Source organism: Callionymus lyra, chromosome 10 (assembly GCF_982586985.1).
Source record: "Callionymus lyra chromosome 10, fCalLyr1.hap1.1, whole genome shotgun sequence".
Classification (NCBI taxonomy): Eukaryota; Metazoa; Chordata; class Actinopteri; order Syngnathiformes; family Callionymidae; genus Callionymus; species Callionymus lyra.
In genome coordinates this window covers 10,528,509-10,549,979 of record NC_141827.1, presented here as the reverse complement: position 1 = coordinate 10,549,979, position 21,471 = coordinate 10,528,509, and the positions used below count along the sequence as shown (strand labels likewise).

The 21,471-nt window shown below is 37.9% G+C and overlaps 4 protein-coding genes across 4 annotated transcripts; 1 reads left to right on the top strand and 3 right to left on the bottom strand.

Moving 5' to 3' along the window:
- Positions 1-33: 33 nt before the first annotated feature.
- Positions 34-3,241, bottom strand: ssu72 (SSU72 homolog, RNA polymerase II CTD phosphatase). The gene is made up of 5 exons (XM_087801336.1): positions 2,989-3,241; positions 2,214-2,357; positions 928-1,067; positions 736-854; positions 34-665 (listed from the first exon to the last, which is right to left on the bottom strand). The coding sequence occupies exons 1-5, from the start codon at positions 3,066-3,068 to the stop codon at positions 564-566; spliced, it is 585 nt and encodes a 194-aa protein (XP_087657462.1). The 5' UTR covers positions 3,069-3,241; the 3' UTR covers positions 34-563.
- Positions 3,242-5,103: 1,862 nt separating this feature from the next.
- On the bottom strand, positions 5,104-6,339 carry fndc10 (fibronectin type III domain containing 10). The gene is made up of 2 exons (XM_087800862.1): positions 6,263-6,339; positions 5,104-6,118 (listed from the first exon to the last, which is right to left on the bottom strand). The coding sequence occupies exon 2, from the start codon at positions 6,060-6,062 to the stop codon at positions 5,247-5,249; it is 816 nt and encodes a 271-aa protein (XP_087656988.1). The 5' UTR covers positions 6,063-6,118; positions 6,263-6,339; the 3' UTR covers positions 5,104-5,246.
- Positions 6,340-8,110: 1,771 nt separating this feature from the next.
- ora4 (olfactory receptor class A related 4) lies at positions 8,111-11,022 on the top strand. Its single transcript, XM_087801031.1, has 2 exons — positions 8,111-8,197; positions 10,021-11,022. The coding sequence occupies exons 1-2, from the start codon at positions 8,111-8,113 to the stop codon at positions 11,020-11,022; spliced, it is 1,089 nt and encodes a 362-aa protein (XP_087657157.1).
- An 804-nt stretch (positions 11,023-11,826) lies between these two features.
- ora3.1 (olfactory receptor class A related 3, tandem duplicate 1) lies at positions 11,827-15,493 on the bottom strand. The gene is made up of 4 exons (XM_087801030.1): positions 15,236-15,493; positions 14,869-15,132; positions 13,152-13,397; positions 11,827-12,039 (listed from the first exon to the last, which is right to left on the bottom strand). The coding sequence occupies exons 1-4, from the start codon at positions 15,491-15,493 to the stop codon at positions 11,827-11,829; spliced, it is 981 nt and encodes a 326-aa protein (XP_087657156.1).
- Between the last annotated feature and the right edge of the window lie 5,978 nt (positions 15,494-21,471).

The following is a 21,471-nucleotide window of genomic DNA, read 5'->3' as shown; positions in this document are numbered from 1 at the left end:
ATTTGAGGACCAACATGGAGACAGTCAAACAAGTCACTGGTCAGAAAGTCTCTTAGACTCTTTAATGATTCCATATGTACATACAGAAAATCAGGCACTCTTTAGTCGACGCTTCTTACAGATGAAATAAGAAAGAAATTACAAAAACTATACCCTGAAATACAGCATATGCAACTTAAATAATAGAGAAAAACATTACAGTCTGGTTTCTTTTTTTTATCATTTTTAAACTATCACATGAACAGAAACCTGCAGTTTCATTCAATATCTCTGAAAAATCATCTTATGTCGAAGAGAAAAAAAAGCAAAAAGAAGAGATAATATGCTCCTCCAAAGCAAGAAGGACTTGAGTTTGACTCATGATTGGTTTCTCTCCCTGAGGTGACAGGATCCAGGGCTGGACTGGGAAGGCGGGAGAACCTTGATGTGGCCAGACAAGTCTATGCATGTGGGTTTCTCACAGCGGAGAGAGTGTGTGCGTGTGTGTGTGTGTGTGTGTGTGTGCAAAGTTCCATTGCTTGAGATCTCAGCTCGTGGTTATTGCAAGAACAAATTCATTGGCGTTAGTAAAAACAGACTGTATGAAGAATTGGCCGCTTGTTCTTCTCCTCCAGCTCCTGTAGAAGTTCATCTATTTCATTCTCCATGTCGTCAGTGCTCTGGATCTGAGGGCGGAGGTCAAGGGTCACTCGGGTGAAACGACCTTTCATTCACACACACGTTTGGTTCACTCACAGATTGACACACTTCACAGATGATGAAGGAGCCGAGCGTCGCTTCTTCGTGATTATCTTGGATGTCCACGTTGATGACGTGGACGGGCTGCAGCGTCACCTGCTCCCTGGAGCTCAGGTCTGTGGAGGAACGACACACCAGTTATATCATCTTAACGGAGACAAACATGGAGACTCGGGGGTCGGTTCTCACCCTCCAACACCTGGTCGTAGACTCGCTCCTCACAGGTGATGACCAGGTCAAACTTCTCCTTGCAGTTCTGGAATCTCTCCGGCTTGGACTTGATGCGTTTGTTTCGGTCCAGCATGTGAAGGATACCGTTCTGTGTGTATCTGAAGGGGGAGGTCAAGGAAAAACTGCACACATTTGACATCGAACTCACGGAGCTCCAGTGACCCGTTTGACCTTGCAAGCCTAGTGTCAGTATGATGTAATAGCTCAGGTGGACCACAGGGGGCGCTGTCGAGCGGTTACGCCAAGACAAGTGGTTTGGCGACATCTTCCGGTGATTGTAAAGAATGCATCTTCCAATGAAAAGTGATGAGCAAGACCAAAATTAACGTATCTATAAAAAGCTTTTGTTTTTTTGCCGTTTTAATTTTTTTACTCTCACAAAAAATTGACCGAAAAGTTCGTAAATGATGAAAATGCAATCATTGGGAGGTAAATAATAACATTGTGACATTACTTTAAGTCACATTAAGAGTGTTTACATTTTACCGATTAAAAAACTGCAAAAATCAAACGCAATTCCAAAAAGCAAATTCAGAAAATTAAAATGACTTTAGACAAACATCTCTATTTACAAGTTGTACAAAAGAACATATATTTTGAAATGTATACTTTGAAGTAGATGGAAACCGTTTCAGTGAACAAAATTCCTGGTTAGGCGACTGAATCCGACTCATTGAAACAAGAACTTGAAAACGGTGCCACCCATTCAAGGCACCAGTTTCGGTTTCCCTTCACTCGAAATATGAAATTAAAAAAAAGAAAAACCATCATTCTCTTGCACAACTTGTTTGTGATTTTTTTTTTCCTCTTTAGAATGTATCTCCTGTGTGTGTTTGACCTTTTTTCTTCTTGGTGAATGAGCCAAACCTGTGCACACATTAAATATTTATACCCTTTCAGATCTCCTCACAGTACACGAACCAATTAAAACTATCCATTTTATTTTCAGGAAACAAAACAAAGACTATCAATAGTAAAAAAAAAAAAAAAAATGGTCTAGTAGAAAAAATAACTTAATCTTCACCATAACCGGTGTAGTGGAACATATCCAACATCCAGGAGCTTTAATAACAAAGCGAAATATCACATTTCCATTCTGTGCATTTTACCAACTGTCACAGTCCATTTTTTTTCGTTGAGTTCCAAAGTCACCATACCTTTGTGAAATCCAGGAACTCTAATCGAGACTCATCTGCAATGTATGTGTGTGTTTGTGTGTGTGTGGTGGGGAGAGCCGGGGATACAGTTCCTTGTCTTTGCGCACTAAGTCGTTGTACATCTGCTCGTAGGTCGTTTTGAAGTCGTACACGTTTGGCTTATCTGGGGCCGGACCCGGGAGCTTGACATGAGACCCGGTGCCGAACGACCGCACGTCGAATCCTCTTTTACTGCAACAACAAAACAAACAACAACAGGTGATTATAAATATGGCAGCAACAAAAATGACCTTTGACACTTTCAAAAAGTAAATAGACTTTAAGTCTGTTTTATTGCAGCATGTGAACAAACTAACTGCAGTATCACAACACTAGGATCCAGAAGCACTTGAAAATAGTTTCTAACCTAGAGGTCAACTTCTGACCTCAAAGTGTTCGTAGGTGTGAGTGCCTGTATGCGACCCCCGTCCAAGGGGGGGTCCAGACCTCGCGTCCCCTTTATGGGAAGCGGAAGTGTGACGTGAGAAAGCAGATGCAGTAACTCTACTTCCGGGTGTCATCCTACAGGGGGCGCTGTTGTATCCATCATAGGAACAACTAGTACCTTCTCTAAACGATCAGATTGTCAAAAATACTTTTTTTTGTTGTTTGAGTTTCTGATTAAACTCGAAAAACGTGTGTTTTGTCGTCAGAGGGAGACGAGAACTGCTGGGATGATGGTCCTCTTGGTAGAAGCGCTTCTCAAGGCCCGGTGGGTGGATTTGTTTTAATCCCGGGGCCGACCAAGGCGCCCATGAAGAAGAAACCCCTGGTCGACGGTTGTTTGATTTTAAACATCCCTTCTTCTGGAACTCATGTTTACCTGAGGATATTGTGCGCTTCCATACTGCGGTTCTGGTTGCTCGAGCACACAACCGCTACACGGAGCGGATAGCTCGGCATTGCGACTCTCCGGCTGACACTAAAGCTCACACCTGTCGAGGAGGAAAGTTCAGTTAAACCAGTTTGAGCCCTGAGAGAGGAAAAAAAACCCTGGAACGCAAAACTTTTGTATTTAACTAAACTAAAAGGCGAGAGGGAACTCAGCACGCAGCGTCCAACTGTTCTGAGGCTGGAGTTAAAATGGCGGACGGACGACACTGCAAACTCATAGAGGGGCGGGGCTTGATGACGTTTGCTCATTACGTGAGCGTGACGTCACTCGCCTGTAAAGTCAAAAAGTGTAAATAAAGATTTTTCGCATCAAAAATATGTTGTTTACTGTGTTCCGATGCAGAAGAAGAAATACGTTGAAAGACGGAATAAATCGCTCTTTTTTTTATATTGTTTGTGTAAAGTGTTTGGAATAAACGGGAAAGATTTTATTGATGGATCATTAAACCTACATTTAAATCGCGTCAATACATAAATACATATTATTCAGTTGTTTTTCATTAATACGTTGTGGACTAATTTATTTTTTATTTTACATTTGATACTTTTCATTTTACTGATTTCTTATTTTAAATGTGCCGTTTTCTGTTATTTATATACTTTTTTTTTAAATTTTGTTGATTATTTATTTTTATTTTTATTTATTTTCTTGAATGTCTTAATGAATGTCCTTTCAACCGTCTTCATGTTTTGCATCATGGGTCTGAGACGATCACAATTTCAGCTGTATGTCTTAATACATGCATATTTGACAATAAAATAACTTGAACTTGAACTTTAATTTTTTGGTCAATGCAAACAGAAAAAAACACTTTTGCTCAGTAATACCTTCCCAAGATATCTTTTTGTTCTCATAGATACATTTTGTATCCTTTGTCTTTGTTGTTTTTCTTTGATCTCTGTTTTTTGCCTTTATTTTTAGACTTAGATTGTGTCATATTTTTCTTTCTCTTTATGTTCTTGTTCTTATTTTATTTTGATTTATTTTTTATGAAAAAATGATGTATTTTCTGTGGCTATTGGAAAAAAAAACCCCCGAAGGAGACCTCCTGAGGGATCAATAAAGTTTTACCTTACCTTACCTTAGATAACAATTATTGCATAATCTGTTTTCTTTTTTAATATCAGTAGGAAAAACCCCAAATAAATAATGAGTCACAATTAGTTGATATATATACAGTATATATATATTTATTATAATATAATTTATATCATTGAAATGGTATAATTATGTTTATTTACATTATATTATTTTGATTTTTAATTGTCTATTGTTACTGAGTTTTCATTTGTGTTGTATTATTGTGGTGTCTTTACTGTAGTTCAAATGTTCTGTCCCTCTACACTGGAACATGGAGAAACGTATGTTCGATTCCTTTGTATGTCGTTTACGTGTAAAGATATTAAAAAATAAAACTGATATGTAAACACTGTTTAGAAAGATCAAAAGCATGCGCATGACAAATGTATGGTCTCAGTAAGAAGTAAACAAACATTCTTATGCGCACTATTGACTATATCATGTAGAATAGTTAACATTGTAAATGTTTATCAATGTCAAGGGTTTTTGACTTTTGTTTCCATGATATAAAGACAATGAGAGAAAGAAGAAAAACACTTTATTCACTGACAGCAGGTGACAAAGGCGTCAGACCTCAGTGGGATTATTAGCACAGTATCGATGCTGAAAGTTACAATGTCACAGTTAGAAGTGGAACAAAAAAACGTAGCTCAAGTTTTAAAACCTGAAGTGGACACTTTCACAGAGTGTTTTCTGCTGCGCAAAGTCAACTCTAGAATGAATTATATTGCTGTTTAAATGCTTCAGGAACACAGAGAAGTCTAGCATAGACAGCCCTTACAAGAACACACAAGAGCTCATGAGTTTAAAGTGTCGTGTCGGCCATGTTGTGCATCAATTGGAATATCTCAGTGTCATCAGAAAACTGAATTATTACATTTAAAATATAATGAAATTGAAATTGTATGTTTAAGCCTTGAATTATTATTTTGTTATGAATAGATTTTAATATATATATATATATTTTTTAATGAATCGAATGAAAATGAGTTTTATTTTTTTTACACATAGAGTTTGGAATTCTAATTTGAATAATTCCAAAACAAGTGTTCTAAACTCAGTATTTTTTAAATTGGTAGCCTCTTAAATTCAATATATAAAATAGCTCAGTGGTGCGAGCGGTACGAGTGCGTGTGTGGCGTCGAGGGGCTCATGATGTTCTCGGTGATGTACGCCACCAGCAGGCAGATGATGACCAGCATCACGCAGATGGCTCCTCCGACCGTCGTCATGGCGATCACGATGTCCTGCATGCTGGTCGCCGGCAGGGTGAACTCCACGCAGTCCCTCCGGCCGGACCTCTGGGACGGGTCCAGGGGCCTCAGGCAGATGCGGTACGGGATCTTCTCGTGCAGCTCCACCATCAGAAAGTCCCGGCACCCGGAACCCAGGTGGACTCCGGCGCAGTCGAACTGAGTGTAGCTTCCGTTCCACCAGCAGTTCAACTCGAACCCCCCCAGTTTGCGGCGTCTCCCCATCGACCCGTGGCCTGGTTTGGTGTCATTCCCCAGTGTTGTAGTGTTGAAGTCCAGACCCCTCCTTAAATCCTGGCCGCTGGTGGGGTCCTCCTCGTGGGTCCACTGTAGGAGCACGCTGCCGTTCAACAGAACATTCGCCACCAGCTTCCCAGAAGACACCGCGGTCCTGCACTCGGCCCGGTGGCACTTGAACCCGAACACAGTGTGGCGGAAACACAGCTGCCCCCCGACGCCCCCCTCCATCACCCTGTAGGCACACAGCGGGGACACCCCCCGCCTCAGGGTCCAGTTTGGTCTTCTAGAAATCACAGTAGCGTTGTCTCGGCTCGGGTCCTCGTGGAGGTCTGGTGTCGGGGTGGTTGGGAGGAGGGGGTCCGAGGAGGCGGGTGTACCCAGCACCAGGACCAGCAGGGCGAGCACCGAGGGTCGTCGCTGCCTCTTCATCTTCCTCAGATGATGCTCACCAACATGGCTTCAGCGCCTCAGCTCCAGAGACTCATCTGAACATCAAAAACACACACCAGCGTTTATAACATCTCGCTGACAACCCACGGGGAGGCGCGCGTGGGGTGACCTTGAACGCAGCAGCGCAGGCTCGTGACGGGAGTTGAACCAGCGACTCGAGAGAGAGAAGCGAGACTTACTTGCGCGTCTGTTGGCGGCGGGAGGTCGAGCTGCGTCGTGCGTCCAGATGTCTTCTTCTTCTGCTCTTCTTCCTGTCTGACGTGACGTCAGCGCGTGTAAGAGTGCGTGTGCACGCGAGTGTGCGCGACATGTTCGTTGTCGTGTTGTGGTGCGTGAGTCAGAGACCGACCCCCCAAAAAAATCCACTCACAGTGTCATGTAATAAATTGAAAATAAAGGTAGTATTTAGTTTTCATTTAAATGGGAATTTCAGTTTATTAAAACTTGATTATTATTTGGTTAATTATTCCCTCTATTCTTCATGTCTACAAAATGAATATTAAACATTCATACAAAACATAAAGTCAGAGGGACAGTTTTCCTATTTAATCGTGTTCATTTTTAAATATATTGTTTAAATTGATTGTATAATTTAATATTATTGTTCCGTTTAAAATAAACATTTTTTAAAGTGTCATTAACAGTTATTAACATATATCTTAAATACATATTTTATTATTATTATTACAGGATACATATGGAAAAATAATAACAACAAAAATGATAAACTTAATATTAATAAATATTACAGCAACAACAATAAACATTAGTGCAAGTGCAACACAGCAGTTTAGAAGTGGGAGGGTTTTAAAAAACACTTGTTTTTTTTGTTTTTAATGACCTTAAAGCTGTGAGCAGGAAGTAGTTGCGTAATCTCTCCTACCTACAGCGTGGGTGAATAAATTTGCCACTGAAGGTGTTCATTATGGCCAAATTTATTTATGTAATTCCACTGGTTACATACTTTTATTTTAATAATTCTGTCAATTATATAAAAAAAAAACTGGTGGAAAGTCTTATTGGGTTTTAAAGTTAGTATCAAAAACAAGTGAGTTTTTGTCTTCATACATGTCACGAGGTAGACCAATATTATTTAATCCCATATAATTATCCATGTTTCAATATTGATTTATATGCACCTATTTAATTTAAAGAATTATATTTTTCAGGACTTGAATATTATTTAATTAAAATATTATTATATTGTTTTATTTAAATGTATTTAATTAAATTAATTAATTATTTCAATTTAAATTCCACTTAACTTGAATATATAATATTTAATTGTATTTTATTCACCTGAACTTATGTAATTTAAACGTGTTTCATTGTTTTTATTTAATCCTATGATCACCACGAATCATTCTCAACCTTTCCTACCTTCCTCACAACATCCTCCACACTCCAACCCCAGAGGTATTCCTTCGCTCCGCCTCACCGGATTATATAATCCCCTCCATCTGCCCCGTGGCCATCCCAGAGTTGAACGACAAATCCAGAGTGGTCAAGAGTTGTTTTCTCCTTACGTCTGAGGCGAGTATTAAGTGGTGCTTGTGTGCGATTATTCAGCACAATTATTGTCCTCTCCAGAAGTTAATGTCCACAGAGCAATTAGCGTCGGTCCAGGGAATAGACTCGCATGCTAATGGCAGGAAAGTGCTGCTTCAGGAACACTTCTTGTCACCAGAAGCTCACCTGGGACGACCTGTTTGAATCACATTAGCTCGCACTTATATCAAGTGTTGATTCAAAATCAACCTCTATTCTGAGGTGAAATAATGTGTCTGAAAATGACTAATTCTCCCAAAAAATGCTTATTAATAAAACCTGAATTTTAGGTGTTAATTATTAATGATGCCAATGTAAACACTGGAAAATGCTGTCGTCAGACATTTAATGTGCCGTGTGTGTGTGTGTGTGTGTGTGTGAAGATGAAGTGTAATGGGGTGCAAATCATCAGAGTTAATGGTCAGTATATAAAACAAGCCGCGGACAAAAACAAAAGTAGACACTATGCTGCTGAGGCCATGTCAGAGGCGCTCACTGTCGAAGCCATTTTGTTTGGCTTCTTAGTTTTCACTGGCATCGTTGGAAACTTCGTGGTCATCCATGTGGTGAGGAAAATGTTTATTTTATTACATGTATTTAGATTTGGTTTGATCAAATTAATTTTAGTTTAAATTGGATACACACCACAAAAAAATCCTGTGTTTTTTGCTTTTTTTACAATACCGACATTTCATATTTCTGATTATTATTTCTGATTTTGATTGTTTCAACGCCAGATTTCGGCTTTCCTGTGGTTTTTAAAGCAGTTTACAACTTACGCCAAATATTTTATGTACATCTGTAGCCATAATAAGGACTTTCTTTAAAAGTTACACTCAATAAATAAAGTGCAAGTGCTGACAAAAGCCAGGTTCTTCGTCAACACATCATTAGCAGTACCGCTACATCTTTAGCATTTGTTAGCTTGCTTAGCTGTTAGCTTGTTTAGCTGTTAGCTTGTTTCCTGATCAATGTCATTTTTGTTTTAGCAACATTCATGTTGTCAAGTTCATGTTTCCAGTTGTGGTTTAATAGTCGATATTACAAACAACCTTAACCTTGTTAGAATAGTTTACGTTGTTGTTTTAGACTAGTTACAGCTAGTATCGTTCATGCTAGCTGATGCTACATCAGGAAGTCAGTCGCTAATAGAGAAATAACTCAAGATTAACATGTTTATCAATTAGAGAGACTAATTTTCATTATATTTAGGCAAATGTCACTCGTGTTTTTTTGAATTTATAATAAAATGTTTGAAGTCAAAAATGTTTGTATTAACAGGTTCAAAATAAAAATAAAAATAAAACCTTAACCTTTAACACTGTCTGTTTTTTATTTATAAAGATTTTAGATTCTTGATTTATTAATCTATAATTTGAATATATTGAAATAACTTGTCATGTTTATCCATTGTGTAACGTTTAGAATCGAATGATGACTGAGTTTGAATAAATACCTTTTTTTTTAATAAACTTAACATTTAAGTTTTAAATAAAATTCAAATTCAAGCTTGACAATGAACATCTTCAAAAACCAACCAAACATAAACATCTCTTTAGCTTTATGGTACGATTTTACACTCATTTTTAAACAGCATTCAGTTCAAAATTGTCGTCGACTAAAATACTCATTATACAGTGGTTTTGACTTTTAAATTATGATGAACATGTCCTTTTTGAAAATTACTATTAATCCATATATCTAACACATTTTTAAGAAAGTATATCAGTGCCATCTTAATATTGAAGGTTGAATTTTAAATTCCAAATGTTTTTTCATTTAAATGTCATTTTCTTTTAAGAATTATTATGATATTTTTGGGAATAATTAAATAACATTACTTATACAGAATATTAAAAGTGTTGAATTTGTTTTCTAAGACAAAAATAAATAAACAAATATACATTTCAATAGTTCCAATATAACGTGTAATGTTTTCATTTGTAGTCTTTAAGATTCCAATCAAAATTCTGGTATAATATTGTCAATATTAAAGGTTTCGTTTTTGCACATAGAGTTTGATATTCTTTTTTTCAAAATGTAATATTCTTTAACTGGTGGCCTTTTAAATTAAATAAAACATGTTAGTATAACATTAAACTCATTAAATGATACATTTTAAACATATTCGATTTTTCATTCAATTATTATAAGAAAACAAATTAAATCTTCTAATATACAAATTATTAAATAAAATATTATAACAAATAATGAACGCTTGGAAAATAGATTAAAAATGCGAGATGTATATTTAAACCATTCAATAATCTGATGTCACTGATAAACTTCCATAGATTTTCCTCACTCGTCAACATGAATCCCTCAGCTCTCTCCATCCTAACATCAACACCACGTGTCGAGGTAACACTGCGCCCGATCCTCCTCTCAGGTGTTCCAGTCCTCGGCGAAGAGTCCGTCCCGGGTCATGCCGGCCTCCGACACCATCCTGGTGCACCTGTCCGTGGCCAACCTGCTGACCTCGCTCTTCCGCACCGTCCCCATCTTCGTGTCGGACCTGGGTCTGGACGTGTCCCTGTCCCCGGGCTGGTGCCGGGTCTTCATGCTGCTGTGGGTGTGGTGGCGAGCCGTGGGCTGCTGGGTCACGCTGGCGCTCAGCTTCTTCCACTGCGTCACCCTCCGGCGCCGGGCAGTGGCGAGTCTGGATCAGAGGCGGGAGCGGCGGCGAGTGTGGGGTGTCCTGGGTGTCGTCTGGGGGGCCAATCTGGTCTTCTCCACCCCGGCGCTGGTCTTCAGCACCCACGTCCACGGCAACGCCACCGTGGAGCTGATGGTGATCAGCTGCACCACCAGGCCTCTGCTGGGATGCATCTGGGAGTTCCCGTCGACCCAACAGGGGATCGCGTTCGCGTCGGCGTCCCTGGCCCTCAACGAGGTCCTGCCTCTGGTCCTGATGGTCTGCACCAACCTGGCCACCCTGCACGCCCTGGCCAAGCACATCAGGGCCGTCAGCGCGGGGGGCCACGGCGAGTCGGACAAACACGTGGAGAGGAAGGCGGCGCACGTGATCGTGTCCCTGGTGTCGCTCTTCGTGGTCTGCTGGGTCCTGCAGGTCGCCGCCGTGACCTACTACAACCACGACGGGGGTCACCACGCCGAGGGGCTGCTGACCGTGTCGCACTTCTCCGCCTCCGTGTTCGTGGGGTTCAGTCCCATGGTGGTGGCCCTGGGCCACAGCAAGCTCCGGAGGAGGATCGCCTCCATGGTGCTGGGCTGGACCGGGATCGTCCGGTGGCGCGGGGCCTCGGAGGAGGAGGGGGCGGGGGGGCGATCCAAGATGGCCGACGCGAAGGGGAGGAAGGAGACGGTTTTCGTCGTTCAGAAGCAGAGAAACATCACAAACACGTCAGCGAAGTCTAAAGCAAAGACATGATGTTTCAGGAGGAGTTATGGAAGAACATCAGTGCCATCGGTTGGTGTAATAGTAGAGTCGGATCAGCTCGGTACTCGACTAGTATTGTCTGGATGCGTTTTTATATTGAATTAAAAAGCCTGTGAATTAATATATATTTAAAAATATCAAATGTATGTTTCAATTATTAGAATATTAAAATCTATTTGTAAAAAATGACTCATTTATGTTTTTTTATATTCAAAATCAACCTCTGAATATAGAATTTATTGAATTAAATGATTCAAATTATAAATTTGAATAAATTAATGAATTAAGTTTCAACATTTCAAACATTGAATTTTATACACAATTATTATCTTCTGGTGTCATTTCAGTCCACTTAAAGTCAATTTGTGTCTAAATTACACAAATTGAAAGTAAGATAAAAAGGCTCTTACTTTACTTAAGTTATAATATAATATTATTTATAATATATTCTGAGGGACAAGAAATAAAAGTATTTAAACCAAAAAAACTTTAAACTGAATCAGAATCAACGCGATACTAGACGATAATAACAATAGATCATAATAAAAGCTGCTCAAACATGAAGAAACAATAGTTTTAATCCTGAACCTCACAAGCGTTTGAGTCGCTTCCTTTTATTCTCCTTTTTTAATGAATGGCGAGATATTTAAGGATCAAGGTCACATCATCTCCTCGCTCCTGAGCATCTAGTCCTTCATAAACACACCTTCAGAACCTCACACACGCTCAGTGTGTCGGGCTCTGACCCTGGTCCACCGAGGGTCGACTGAGGGTCCACCGAGGGTCCACCGAGGGTCAGCTGGACAGGAGGGACTTGACGAAGGCGCGCAGGCGGCGGTGACCGATGGCCAGGACCCCCGGAGACATGGCGATGAAGATGATGTTGGCGAAGCGGGCGACCACCAGCAGGAAGTCTGCGGAGGTTCCTCTGTTGTAGTTGAAGTAGTTGACGGAGATGATGCTGGTGCCCCAGGAGGCGATGAAGAGCATGATGAGAGCCAGGATCACCTGCAGAGGGAACACACTAGTTTTTAAATACACAACAATTTACACGTGTTCTAGTTTTCCTGACCGACCCTCGGAAAAGACTCTAATATAGTAAAGCAAAGATATATAAGATAAAATTAGATCTAAATTCCAAGATTAAAACTAGTTACAATAAAGTGTGTTAGTAAGTAAGTACTTAAGTTTTTGTCACAAAGTAAATGCAACTAAATGATTTTAAATCTTGTATCAGAACCAACAATGTTTATTGCCAGTGTTTTGAACACAACATTTCACCCCTAAAAATGTTTTTCTGTTCTTTTTAAATTGGCTTTGTTTTGTGGTTATTTTTGTCCCTCAATATTAAGATTTATAAAGATTTTCAAAAAAGACAAGTAGCAAGAAAGTATTTCGGAATTAGGTTATTTTATATGACATTTCTATGTTTTCCAATTTAAACCTGATGTCATTTAAATATTAAACAATCAAATTTCCTCACGTTCAACATGTCATTATATAGTTATACTGTAATAATCCATCCATCCATCCATCTATATATCTATCTACAGCATCCATCCATCCATCCATCCATCCATCCATCCATCCATCCATCCATCTATATATCTATCTACAGCATCCATCCATCCATCCATCCATCCATCTATATATCTATATATCTATCCATCCATCCATCCATCCATCTATATATCTATCTACAACATCCATCCATTCATCATCCATCCATCCATCCATCCATCAATCCATCTATATATCTATCTACAGCATCCATCCATCCATCCATCCATCCATCCATCCATCCATCTATATATCTATATATTTAATTTGTATTTAATCTTTTATTATTTTATTTTATTTATATATTTTAATGCATTTACTTAATCATATTAAGTAAGTAAGTAAGTAAGTAATTTATATTTATGTAGCGCTTTTCCAGACCAGAGTCACAAAGCGCTTAAACAATCAAAACAATATTCAGTAAAGTATATACTTTAAAGGTCAAGATAAAACTGAGAACATTATTTTTCTTCATCTATCATGTATTTTAACGACGATCACAGTGTTAATGGGTCCCTTTAAAAGATTTATTGAGAACAAGTTGAGTGTCTCGTGCTCACCTTGGCCGCCCGTCGCTCAGCAGGAACCCTCTTGATGACCAGGACCTCCTTGGACGAGCCGCTCCTCCTGCTGTGAGCGTAGAGCGTGTAGAGCGAGCTCATGTTGGTCAGAGCCATCAGGATGATGGGCAGAGCTTCGTGGATCACCATGGAGGTGGTGGCGTAGGCCAGGCCGCTGTACTCGCTGGGGAAGTTCCACACGCAGCCCAGCAGGGGGCGCGTTGTGCTGCTGACCAGCATCAGCGTCTGAGAACAACATGGAGGAAGAAGAGAGATCATTTGTTTTTTACACGAAACGTAGAATAAATGTATTTATGCGTATACAACGAAATAAAAGTTTATAAAAAATGAAATATTAATTAATTATACAAAAGTATTAGCTTTTTTCGCCTGCAAAAAAACTTCACATTAAATTAAATTGCTAAAAGAAAAGAAGGAAAGAAGTTTTATGTATTAAGAGCAAAATAATTACATAAAATGACTGCAGTCTAGAAATAATCAGTGTATGAAGCGTATATGATGTTGAATTACAAATTAAATGTGATCGACAATTGATTTTTTGCTGAATAATTTAGTAAACTTGATATTCTAGCTTCTTTAAGTTGTCAATTAAAGTGACAGAATTTTTAAACAGAATTTGAGAATATAGATTTAACTTTGGACTGGTTCGTCGATAATAATGTAAATACAAAAATAAAAATGACTTATTCGATTTTCTTCATGTTTTAAACATTAGATACGTTTGTAGTGTTGATTCAATCTTTATAGCCTCATTCATCCAAGAACTTTCTCCCCTTTGTCTCGCTATGGTCGTGAATTTATCTTCTAAAAAGGAAAACTGACTTTTAATATGTATATTTTAAACAAAAAAAGTACATTATAACATTTTGCCCAGAGCTTATCAAAGATCTTGAAAGTACAGAGTCATATTATGTAACGGATGGTTATTTAAAAAGTACTTATTTTTTCTAAAACATGTTAAGTAACACACATGATTGGTCTACATTGTGTAGCATGTGTGACTTCGGGGTGTGTTATCGACAAACACAATACATTCATGCATACAGTAGATAAAATCAAAACTATTTAAAGTATATCAACATTAGCTTCAGAAAACCTTAAAGCAGCACTTGGGGTATTAACATACCGTCTCTGGCGCCCTCAAGTGGTCGAACGATGTAATTGAATTGTTGGGTTTTATTTTATTTTACTCTTATAAACATATACATTTCGTATGTCATTTAATTGGATAATTTATGTAAAAAATGTTTTTAATTGATTAAAAATATTTTTTGTTGTTGGCAAAATACATTTATAAACTAAGACGTGCATAATACAACACAATATATTGAATTTTAAAATGTAAAGCTAATTTTTTAATTCTAAAAATTCTAAAAAAAAAGAATTTAATGCTTAAAAAACAACAACAATTCAAAAAAGAAAAACTGCAAAACTTTAAATTCAACTAATCAACATTCTAATGACACTTAGTTACTTATTTACTTCCATATTTCAGGTTAGTTTTCTTCCCAGAATCCAATGTAAGTACTTCAACTTTAAAATAAATGTAAGGAACTCTGACCCACTACCTTAAACAAGGGTCATGTGATCGTGTCGTGATGTGTTCGTCCAAAAATACTTTTCGAGACCAATCGCCAGAGAGGTTCTTAGAGATATAAAGTGATGTCAGAATGTTCTGCTTCGCCTCAGGTCTCACCTCGGTGGAGTTGACGTCTCCGCTGGTGGAGAAGATGTGAGCAGGGATGGAGTAAATAAAGTTGACCACCCAGATCAGACCTAAACCCAGCAGGAGGCCCTTAGGGGCCGTCCGGGGGCCGTGCACGGCCACCATGACGGGGGCCACCCTCCTCAGGGTCTGGAGGTGGAAGGCGCTGAGGAAGAGCGTGGACCAGACGTTGACGGATCTCAGCCAGACCCAGACCCCCATGAGGACCTGACACCACTCCTTGGACGAGTACAGCTGAGTAAGCAAAAGAGACGCGAGGGTCAAGCTCGTGTACTTCTGGAAGCACACCAACGTAAACGCTCTGGCGTGTTTGTTGACGTAGCCGAGGAACTCGTACCTCCAACCCCATGTCCGAGATGACGAGCAGCGTGTTCCTCATCACCGACACCAGCAGGTTGGACAGCGCCATGTTGATGATGATGATGTCGGAGTTGCGGCCTCCGGCGTGGTCGAAGATCACGCTCTTGCCGATGATCACGATCACCGTGGAGTTTCCCAGGACCCCCAGCAGCACCAGCAGGATGTAGAAGGCGGTCTGGACCGGAGACACCGAGATACGGAGGCCCATTCCCACCAGCTCCATGTCGACCTCCATGTGGCCCTCCATGTCGCCACGATCATTCATCCGGAAAATCAATTTACGAAAATGTTAATTCTTCCTCAACATCCGATGCTGTTTGTCATTTCCATTCATCCCTCAGTCGCACAGCTGCTCCTGAGAACCTGCTCCTGATCAGACGAGGCACAGGATGGTTAGCGACACAGAAGAGAGACCGTTATTCTCCCATGAACGTGTTATTAAAGCTCCAGGGATTAATCAGCTCCGCCATGAAAAGTGATGCGTTTGCACTTCGACGTCATCAAAACCCTCACAGTTCATTATAACCTTCGAAGAGTTGGAAACGTGCGAGAGGTTTTTAATGTAAAGATTCTTCAAACAAACTGGAAAACATGAATCAATTTATAAATGTATATAAAAGACCGATAATCTGTGTTGTAAATGTAAATGTACAACTTTATTCAATTCTAGAGGCATTTTGTTAAAATTGTTTTTTATTATTTGTGTCAAAATAATCATTGGAATTATTAAATAAGGTGAAATAAATTATAATAAAATAACTTCACAAAAATAGCTTTGGAAATTGAGTGAATATTTTTACAAATTCAATATTTTAAACAAAAAAACTCTGGGATTAAAATAGCCCGAGGATTGATTTTTATTCTATTTATATTTAATTTAATTTGAGTGTATGTTTGTTATTATATAATTTAGTGTAAAAATAACTATATTTTTGTAATTTTTTAATGACAAACTCTAAACCTATTGAAGTTATTTATAAATCTTTTTTTTTAAACAGTATTAAGCTGTGTTGATTACAAATTTAAAATAAGTAGGAAAAGAAAAATAACACGTTAAGGTGAAAATTATAATTTGATACCTTTATTACATAAAATCATGTCAAACATTTTGGTAAGTAACTTAACTTAACTAAGGTTAAGTCCATAAATGTACAACTTTCTTTAACTCCAGTCACATTTGTGTTTTGTTTGTCAAAAAGATCATTTGAGCGGTTTTAAATGATGAAAAACGAAAATAAATTTTCTAGAATGTTTTTTTGTTTTTTCTAAATAATTATTGAAATAAAAAACAGCCTTGGTAATTGATGGATATTTCAATTGTATTTTAAAAATGTATTTTCAGCGTAGTTTTTGTTTTTTAATTTCTAATTTAGTGTTTAAATCAATGTGAATAAAATGGTTGTTTTTTTAAATGCTTAAAGACAGTCTTACTAGCAAAACAAATACAAAATACTACTATTAAACTATTAAAAAAAAAAAAACCAAACAATTATTCATTATTTAATTTATGTCATTTCATATTTAACAATAACTTATTGTATTTTACGAATCTCTCTTTATTTCATTCATATAGTTTCATTTTAAAATTTTATAGTGACACCACAACAAATGACAGTTTACTGGCAATAAAAAAAACATTTTTTATTGTGATTTTCAACGTTTACTCAGAACTGACTTGTAGTAATGAGCTTAAAAACCGCTAGAGGACGCCACAACCAAACAAAATATTTTCCCGACAACTACCTTCGTTTGCAAATTTTAAGTTTCTGACGTTTTTTCTTGCTTTATCGGTTCATTATGTACTGAAATAGATTAGTGTCAAAAGCAAATGGACTATTGACTCATTTTTCACGAGAAAAAATGTTTGGTGCTCAAGCGAATCACATGTTAGTGGTGATAAATCTGTTGCTTTTGACATCTTGAATTCTTTTGACAGCTTGAATTCTTTGTACGTTGTAATAAAAATCTAATAAATGTGACATTATGTGAGACACTTCTCTCTCTGACCCCTCAGACTGTGGAAAACTGTCAGAGCTGCAGGAGAATCAGATACTTATTTCCAAACCTTCAGTTTCTCTACTTGAATCCTGTCCTCCTGAACCCTGAACCCTGTGATCGCCCACCGGGGTCACAGAGGGAGGCTCAGCGACGGCAGGTGTTCATCAGAGACGCAGCAAAGGTCACGTCGAATAAAGCGGATAAATACAGGAATGATCAACAAAAAAACGCATTCAAATCGTCCTGTGCTAAAGGTCACAACAAATAGACGCTTCCTCCGTGACGACAGACGGAATAAATGTCAGACATCATTTTTGTTTGTGCATCGACACGTGTCTCTCATCTCAGTGTTCATAAAAGGTCTCTTTAGAAACATCCTGTGCCTCAGCAGTTTATATAAAGAGCTGCTTCACTAGACATCAGTCACCTCAAGTAAATACTAGTGAATCACAGAGTAAGTTACAAAGATCTCCACTTAATCATTCATTATTGTACTTATAATTTATTGAATTGTGCTGCTCATATATTGCTACAACATGAAAAATGCTGAACTTTAAACAATATATTGTTGTTTCTTTTGTCACCATTTTATGTCTTGAATATAAAAGAACCAATAAGTATAATTGATGTCGATGTTTCTGTCTCCCCCCAGGGTCAGATACGTGTAACTACAATTTTGTAAATTCTTGGCTTGGCTGTTGCTAGATCTGGCATTCAAACTTCAGAGCGTAAAACGATCGTCCAAACAGATCGAAACGTAGAAGAAACTCGAATGTGGAGACACTGATGAAAGTCAATCGACCACATCAGTAGTTTGAGCTGCATTTTTACTGACATTTATAAATGATTAATTTAGTTTGACTGAAAGGGAAATAAACAACCAACCAAACATGTTCGTGTCTCGCGACCTCTACTGGTGACGTCAAAAGAACATAATTTATCATATTTTTAAATAATTGAATTCAATAAAAAAAGAAAACATGGAAGGTTTCATTTAATTTTATTACATATTTTAATTATTTAATTTAAAAGGCTATTGATAAAATTAAAAAATTAAAAAAAAAAAAAAATCTTAATCATTCGAATATATATATGAATATATGTGTGAAAGAAATGTTTTAGTTTGGAAAATATTCCAATTATTGGTTTAAATTATTGAATAAAAACCATTCAGTATTAGAATTATTATAATTATTTATATATTTTTTAATTGAATGCTCAAAACCAACATTTAAATTGTAAATTCAAACATTCAATATTCTGATGTCACTGATATACTTTAATAGTTTAAGACGCTCCAACTGGTGACAGTGATAAACCAGTGAAGTGTGAGAGTTTCTCTTATTGATCTCATCGATCAGTAACTTTATCAAACCTAAGGAGCTGTTTTTTGTCGTCCAGATAAAAATAAATTATCGTCTGTATTCATAGAACACACTGTTCTCGAGTTACATGAAGAATTTCATTTAAAAAAATGTCAGTAAAAAAATGGCGTCAGCAGTAGTTTTCACGATAACATCAAACTGGTTAAATTGGTCGATCCATCACTTGGATCAAGAGATAAACACGATGAATAGATCTTTCAAAAAGCTCAGAGCATTAGGTGAAGCAACAGAGAGAGTCTTTAAATCCTCTTTTCAATCAGTGAATTTTAATCCAAGAGTCAACGTTGAAGAATCATGTTTTCCTGCTTCTCTGACATTTGCACGATATGAACGTGAAACTCTAACGGTCTGACATTTAGAAACTTGACTGATGGGTTTTCAACGGGACTGTAAATTATGTCAACGAGTCAAGTAAGTAAAAATACTAAGAATGTCGCCATAGTTTTTAGATTAATGTGACCTTCAGCTCTGGTTCGACATTAGCTGTGATTGGCTCCTCCCACTACGGGTTGCCAGACACGTGCAAAAGTCGGGAAAACCTATCAATCTGTGCTTTTAAACGACACCATCCCTCCTTTATATGAACATAAACGGGCAGATGGTAACATAGGGAAGCCATAAAGTTCTAGAAGAGAAGAATTACTCACAATCTATTCATGCTAACTAGCGAACCTGGCAACATTTCTTTAGGGATTGGCTTTTTATTTACCAAGTTAACAGATATATATATATATTTTTTCATCTGGTTCAGAGACACACCACAACATCACAGGAGATCCAAACATGTGCTGTGTCTCAAATCGCATACTTCTCTTAGTATTCTAGAAGTTAGTATGCATCAGGATAGTGTACATACTAACTAGTACGCAAATTCTCCACAGATAGTATGTCTCAAATCAAATACTGCCGCTACACACTAACCGCATTTTACGTGACAGCTTCTTCTTCTACTACTATTTAACGATGTTTCAACCAGCTGTTTGAACGCTATCGACACCTGCTGGCAGCACTTTTTGCAAGTTTGGAAAAAGAAATAAAGAAAAAATATGAGAATCGAAATATTTGAGTCGCCAGTATGTGATTTGAGACACAGCAATGGTTCAGATGCTAATTCATGGCAGCGGCCATCTTGGTCTGAGCACTTCCTGTGATGACATCACACATTGCAAACGTCTTTTTTAAAAAAAATGTTTTTTATATAAGTCACTGAAACTTCAACTGAGCCATTAAAGTACCACACAAGACACACATGGTTTTTACCCAAACGCAATTTCTCTGAGTTACCTGTAGTTCTTAATGCGCCGCTGCCTCTAATGACACTGTACCAAGATGGCGGCTCTATTAACACATCCGTCTGCAGTCGATGCGGCGTCTATGTATATATGTCTATGCTCACACCGGGGTAGCCAGACTCAGGTGAATTGTGATTGGAAATCCTTCCAGGCTGTTGCTCCTAAGCTTTGGAACGATCTTCCTCTCTCTCTTTGCGCTTGATGGATCTACTGACTCCTTCAAGAAACATCTTAAGACGTTTTTATTTGTTCAGGCTTTTCCTTGATTTTCTGAATATCCTGTTGTGTTATCAGTTTTATCTTATCCTTTAAAATATATACTTTATTGAATATTGTTTTTATTGTTTAAGCGCTTTGTGACCCTGGTCTGGAAAAGCGCTATATAAATAAAAATTACTTATATAAAAAAAAAGATATATGTATATATATATATACCAAAATGTTTGTGTGAAGTGTGTGTCGATAGTAAAATAAGTGTTTAAATGAGGCAGTGAATGTAAAATCTGTGTCTTTGCTTTTGTGTTTACGTGACGTCCGGTGGACACTTGATGAACTACAGCTTTTTTTTTCCATTTTCACATTGGCTTCCCACGTAAAAAAAAAACATGGCCCAGTGTTGTGAACGCACTTTTAACTATGGTGACCATATTCTGAACCCTCTAAAAAGAGAGACACCACTACGTGTTGTCGCAAAATTCTTATGGTGTTTTTCCGTTGAGGTTTGGTGTTTTTCGGTGCTTCTAACTTAACATACTATATAAGGATGATTAAACAAGCCTCCGCTTTTGGATTCTGTAAACCTGAAGGTAAAAAGAAAAATGTAATCAAGGAAACATCGAAAAAGAAAATGACACAGAGTTCAATGAAAATGTTGTTCTGATGAGAAATCGAATTGACCTTCAACGACTTCCTGTCACATGTTGTTCTTTCTCTTCACCTCCGTGCACTCATTTCAATGCTCCTGAACTCATGAAGCTTGTTTTAATTACCTTTTGTTTCTTTTCTTGCTCACACCACATGTAGTTGTTTTTCTTTCTCCTCGTGCTGATGAGCAATCAAGTCGCCTTCCAAGGAGGAAAACAGATCAAATACACACCTATGATGGAGGATCTTCAGACGTTTGCATGACTGTGCTGTTGAGCAACAACAAGGTTTGATTGAAAACTCGGCAAACACAGGATTTGAACCTTATCTAACACCCGCAGATGTTGACTTTTAATTACGCTCGTCCAAATACAGTTTTTAATTAAAGTTTGGTTGTGACAAGAATGTGTCAACAACACACAAGGTTGCTAGTTCAAATCTGTCACACTCTTGTACTGTTTAGAAAATGAAAGGTTTGTTTTTTTGTTTGTTTTCATTGTCAGTATTAATTTGCTCCGTGGTGAGTTCAGGGGCAGAGAGATTTGTTATTATCTGAAAAGTATATAAAAAGTGCGTCCAAGTGTGAACACTGTCTCCTCCAACCACTGGTCCTGAGTCTGATCTCTCATGACATGATTCACGAACGCTGCGTCTGGATCTTGTTTTTATCGCTT

Coding starts and splice junctions, on each gene's coding strand:
- fndc10 (XM_087800862.1), bottom strand. CDS start 6,062: ATGAAGAGGCAGCGACGACCCTCGGTGCTCGCCCTGCTGGTCCTGGTG.
- ora3.1 (XM_087801030.1), bottom strand. CDS start 15,493: ATGGAGGTCGACATGGAGCTGGTGGGAATGGGCCTCCGTATCTCGGTG. Junction 15,133..15,235: donor TCTCGGACATGGGGTTGGAG/GTACGAGTTCCT, acceptor TTGCTTACTCAG/CTGTACTCGTCCAAGGAGTG. Junction 12,040..13,151: donor CTGAGCGACGGGCGGCCAAG/GTGAGCACGAGA, acceptor TTCCCTCTGCAG/GTGATCCTGGCTCTCATCAT.
- ssu72 (XM_087801336.1), bottom strand. CDS start 3,068: ATGCCGAGCTATCCGCTCCGTGTAGCGGTTGTGTGCTCGAGCAACCAG. Junction 855..927: donor CTACGACCAGGTGTTGGAGG/GTGAGAACCGAC, acceptor GTTCCTCCACAG/ACCTGAGCTCCAGGGAGCAG. Junction 666..735: donor TCTGTGAAGTGTGTCAATCT/GTGAGTGAACCA, acceptor CTCCGCCCTCAG/ATCCAGAGCACTGACGACAT.
- ora4 (XM_087801031.1), top strand. CDS start 8,111: ATGTCAGAGGCGCTCACTGTCGAAGCCATTTTGTTTGGCTTCTTAGTT. Junction 8,198..10,020: donor ACTTCGTGGTCATCCATGTG/GTGAGGAAAATG, acceptor TCCTCCTCTCAG/GTGTTCCAGTCCTCGGCGAA.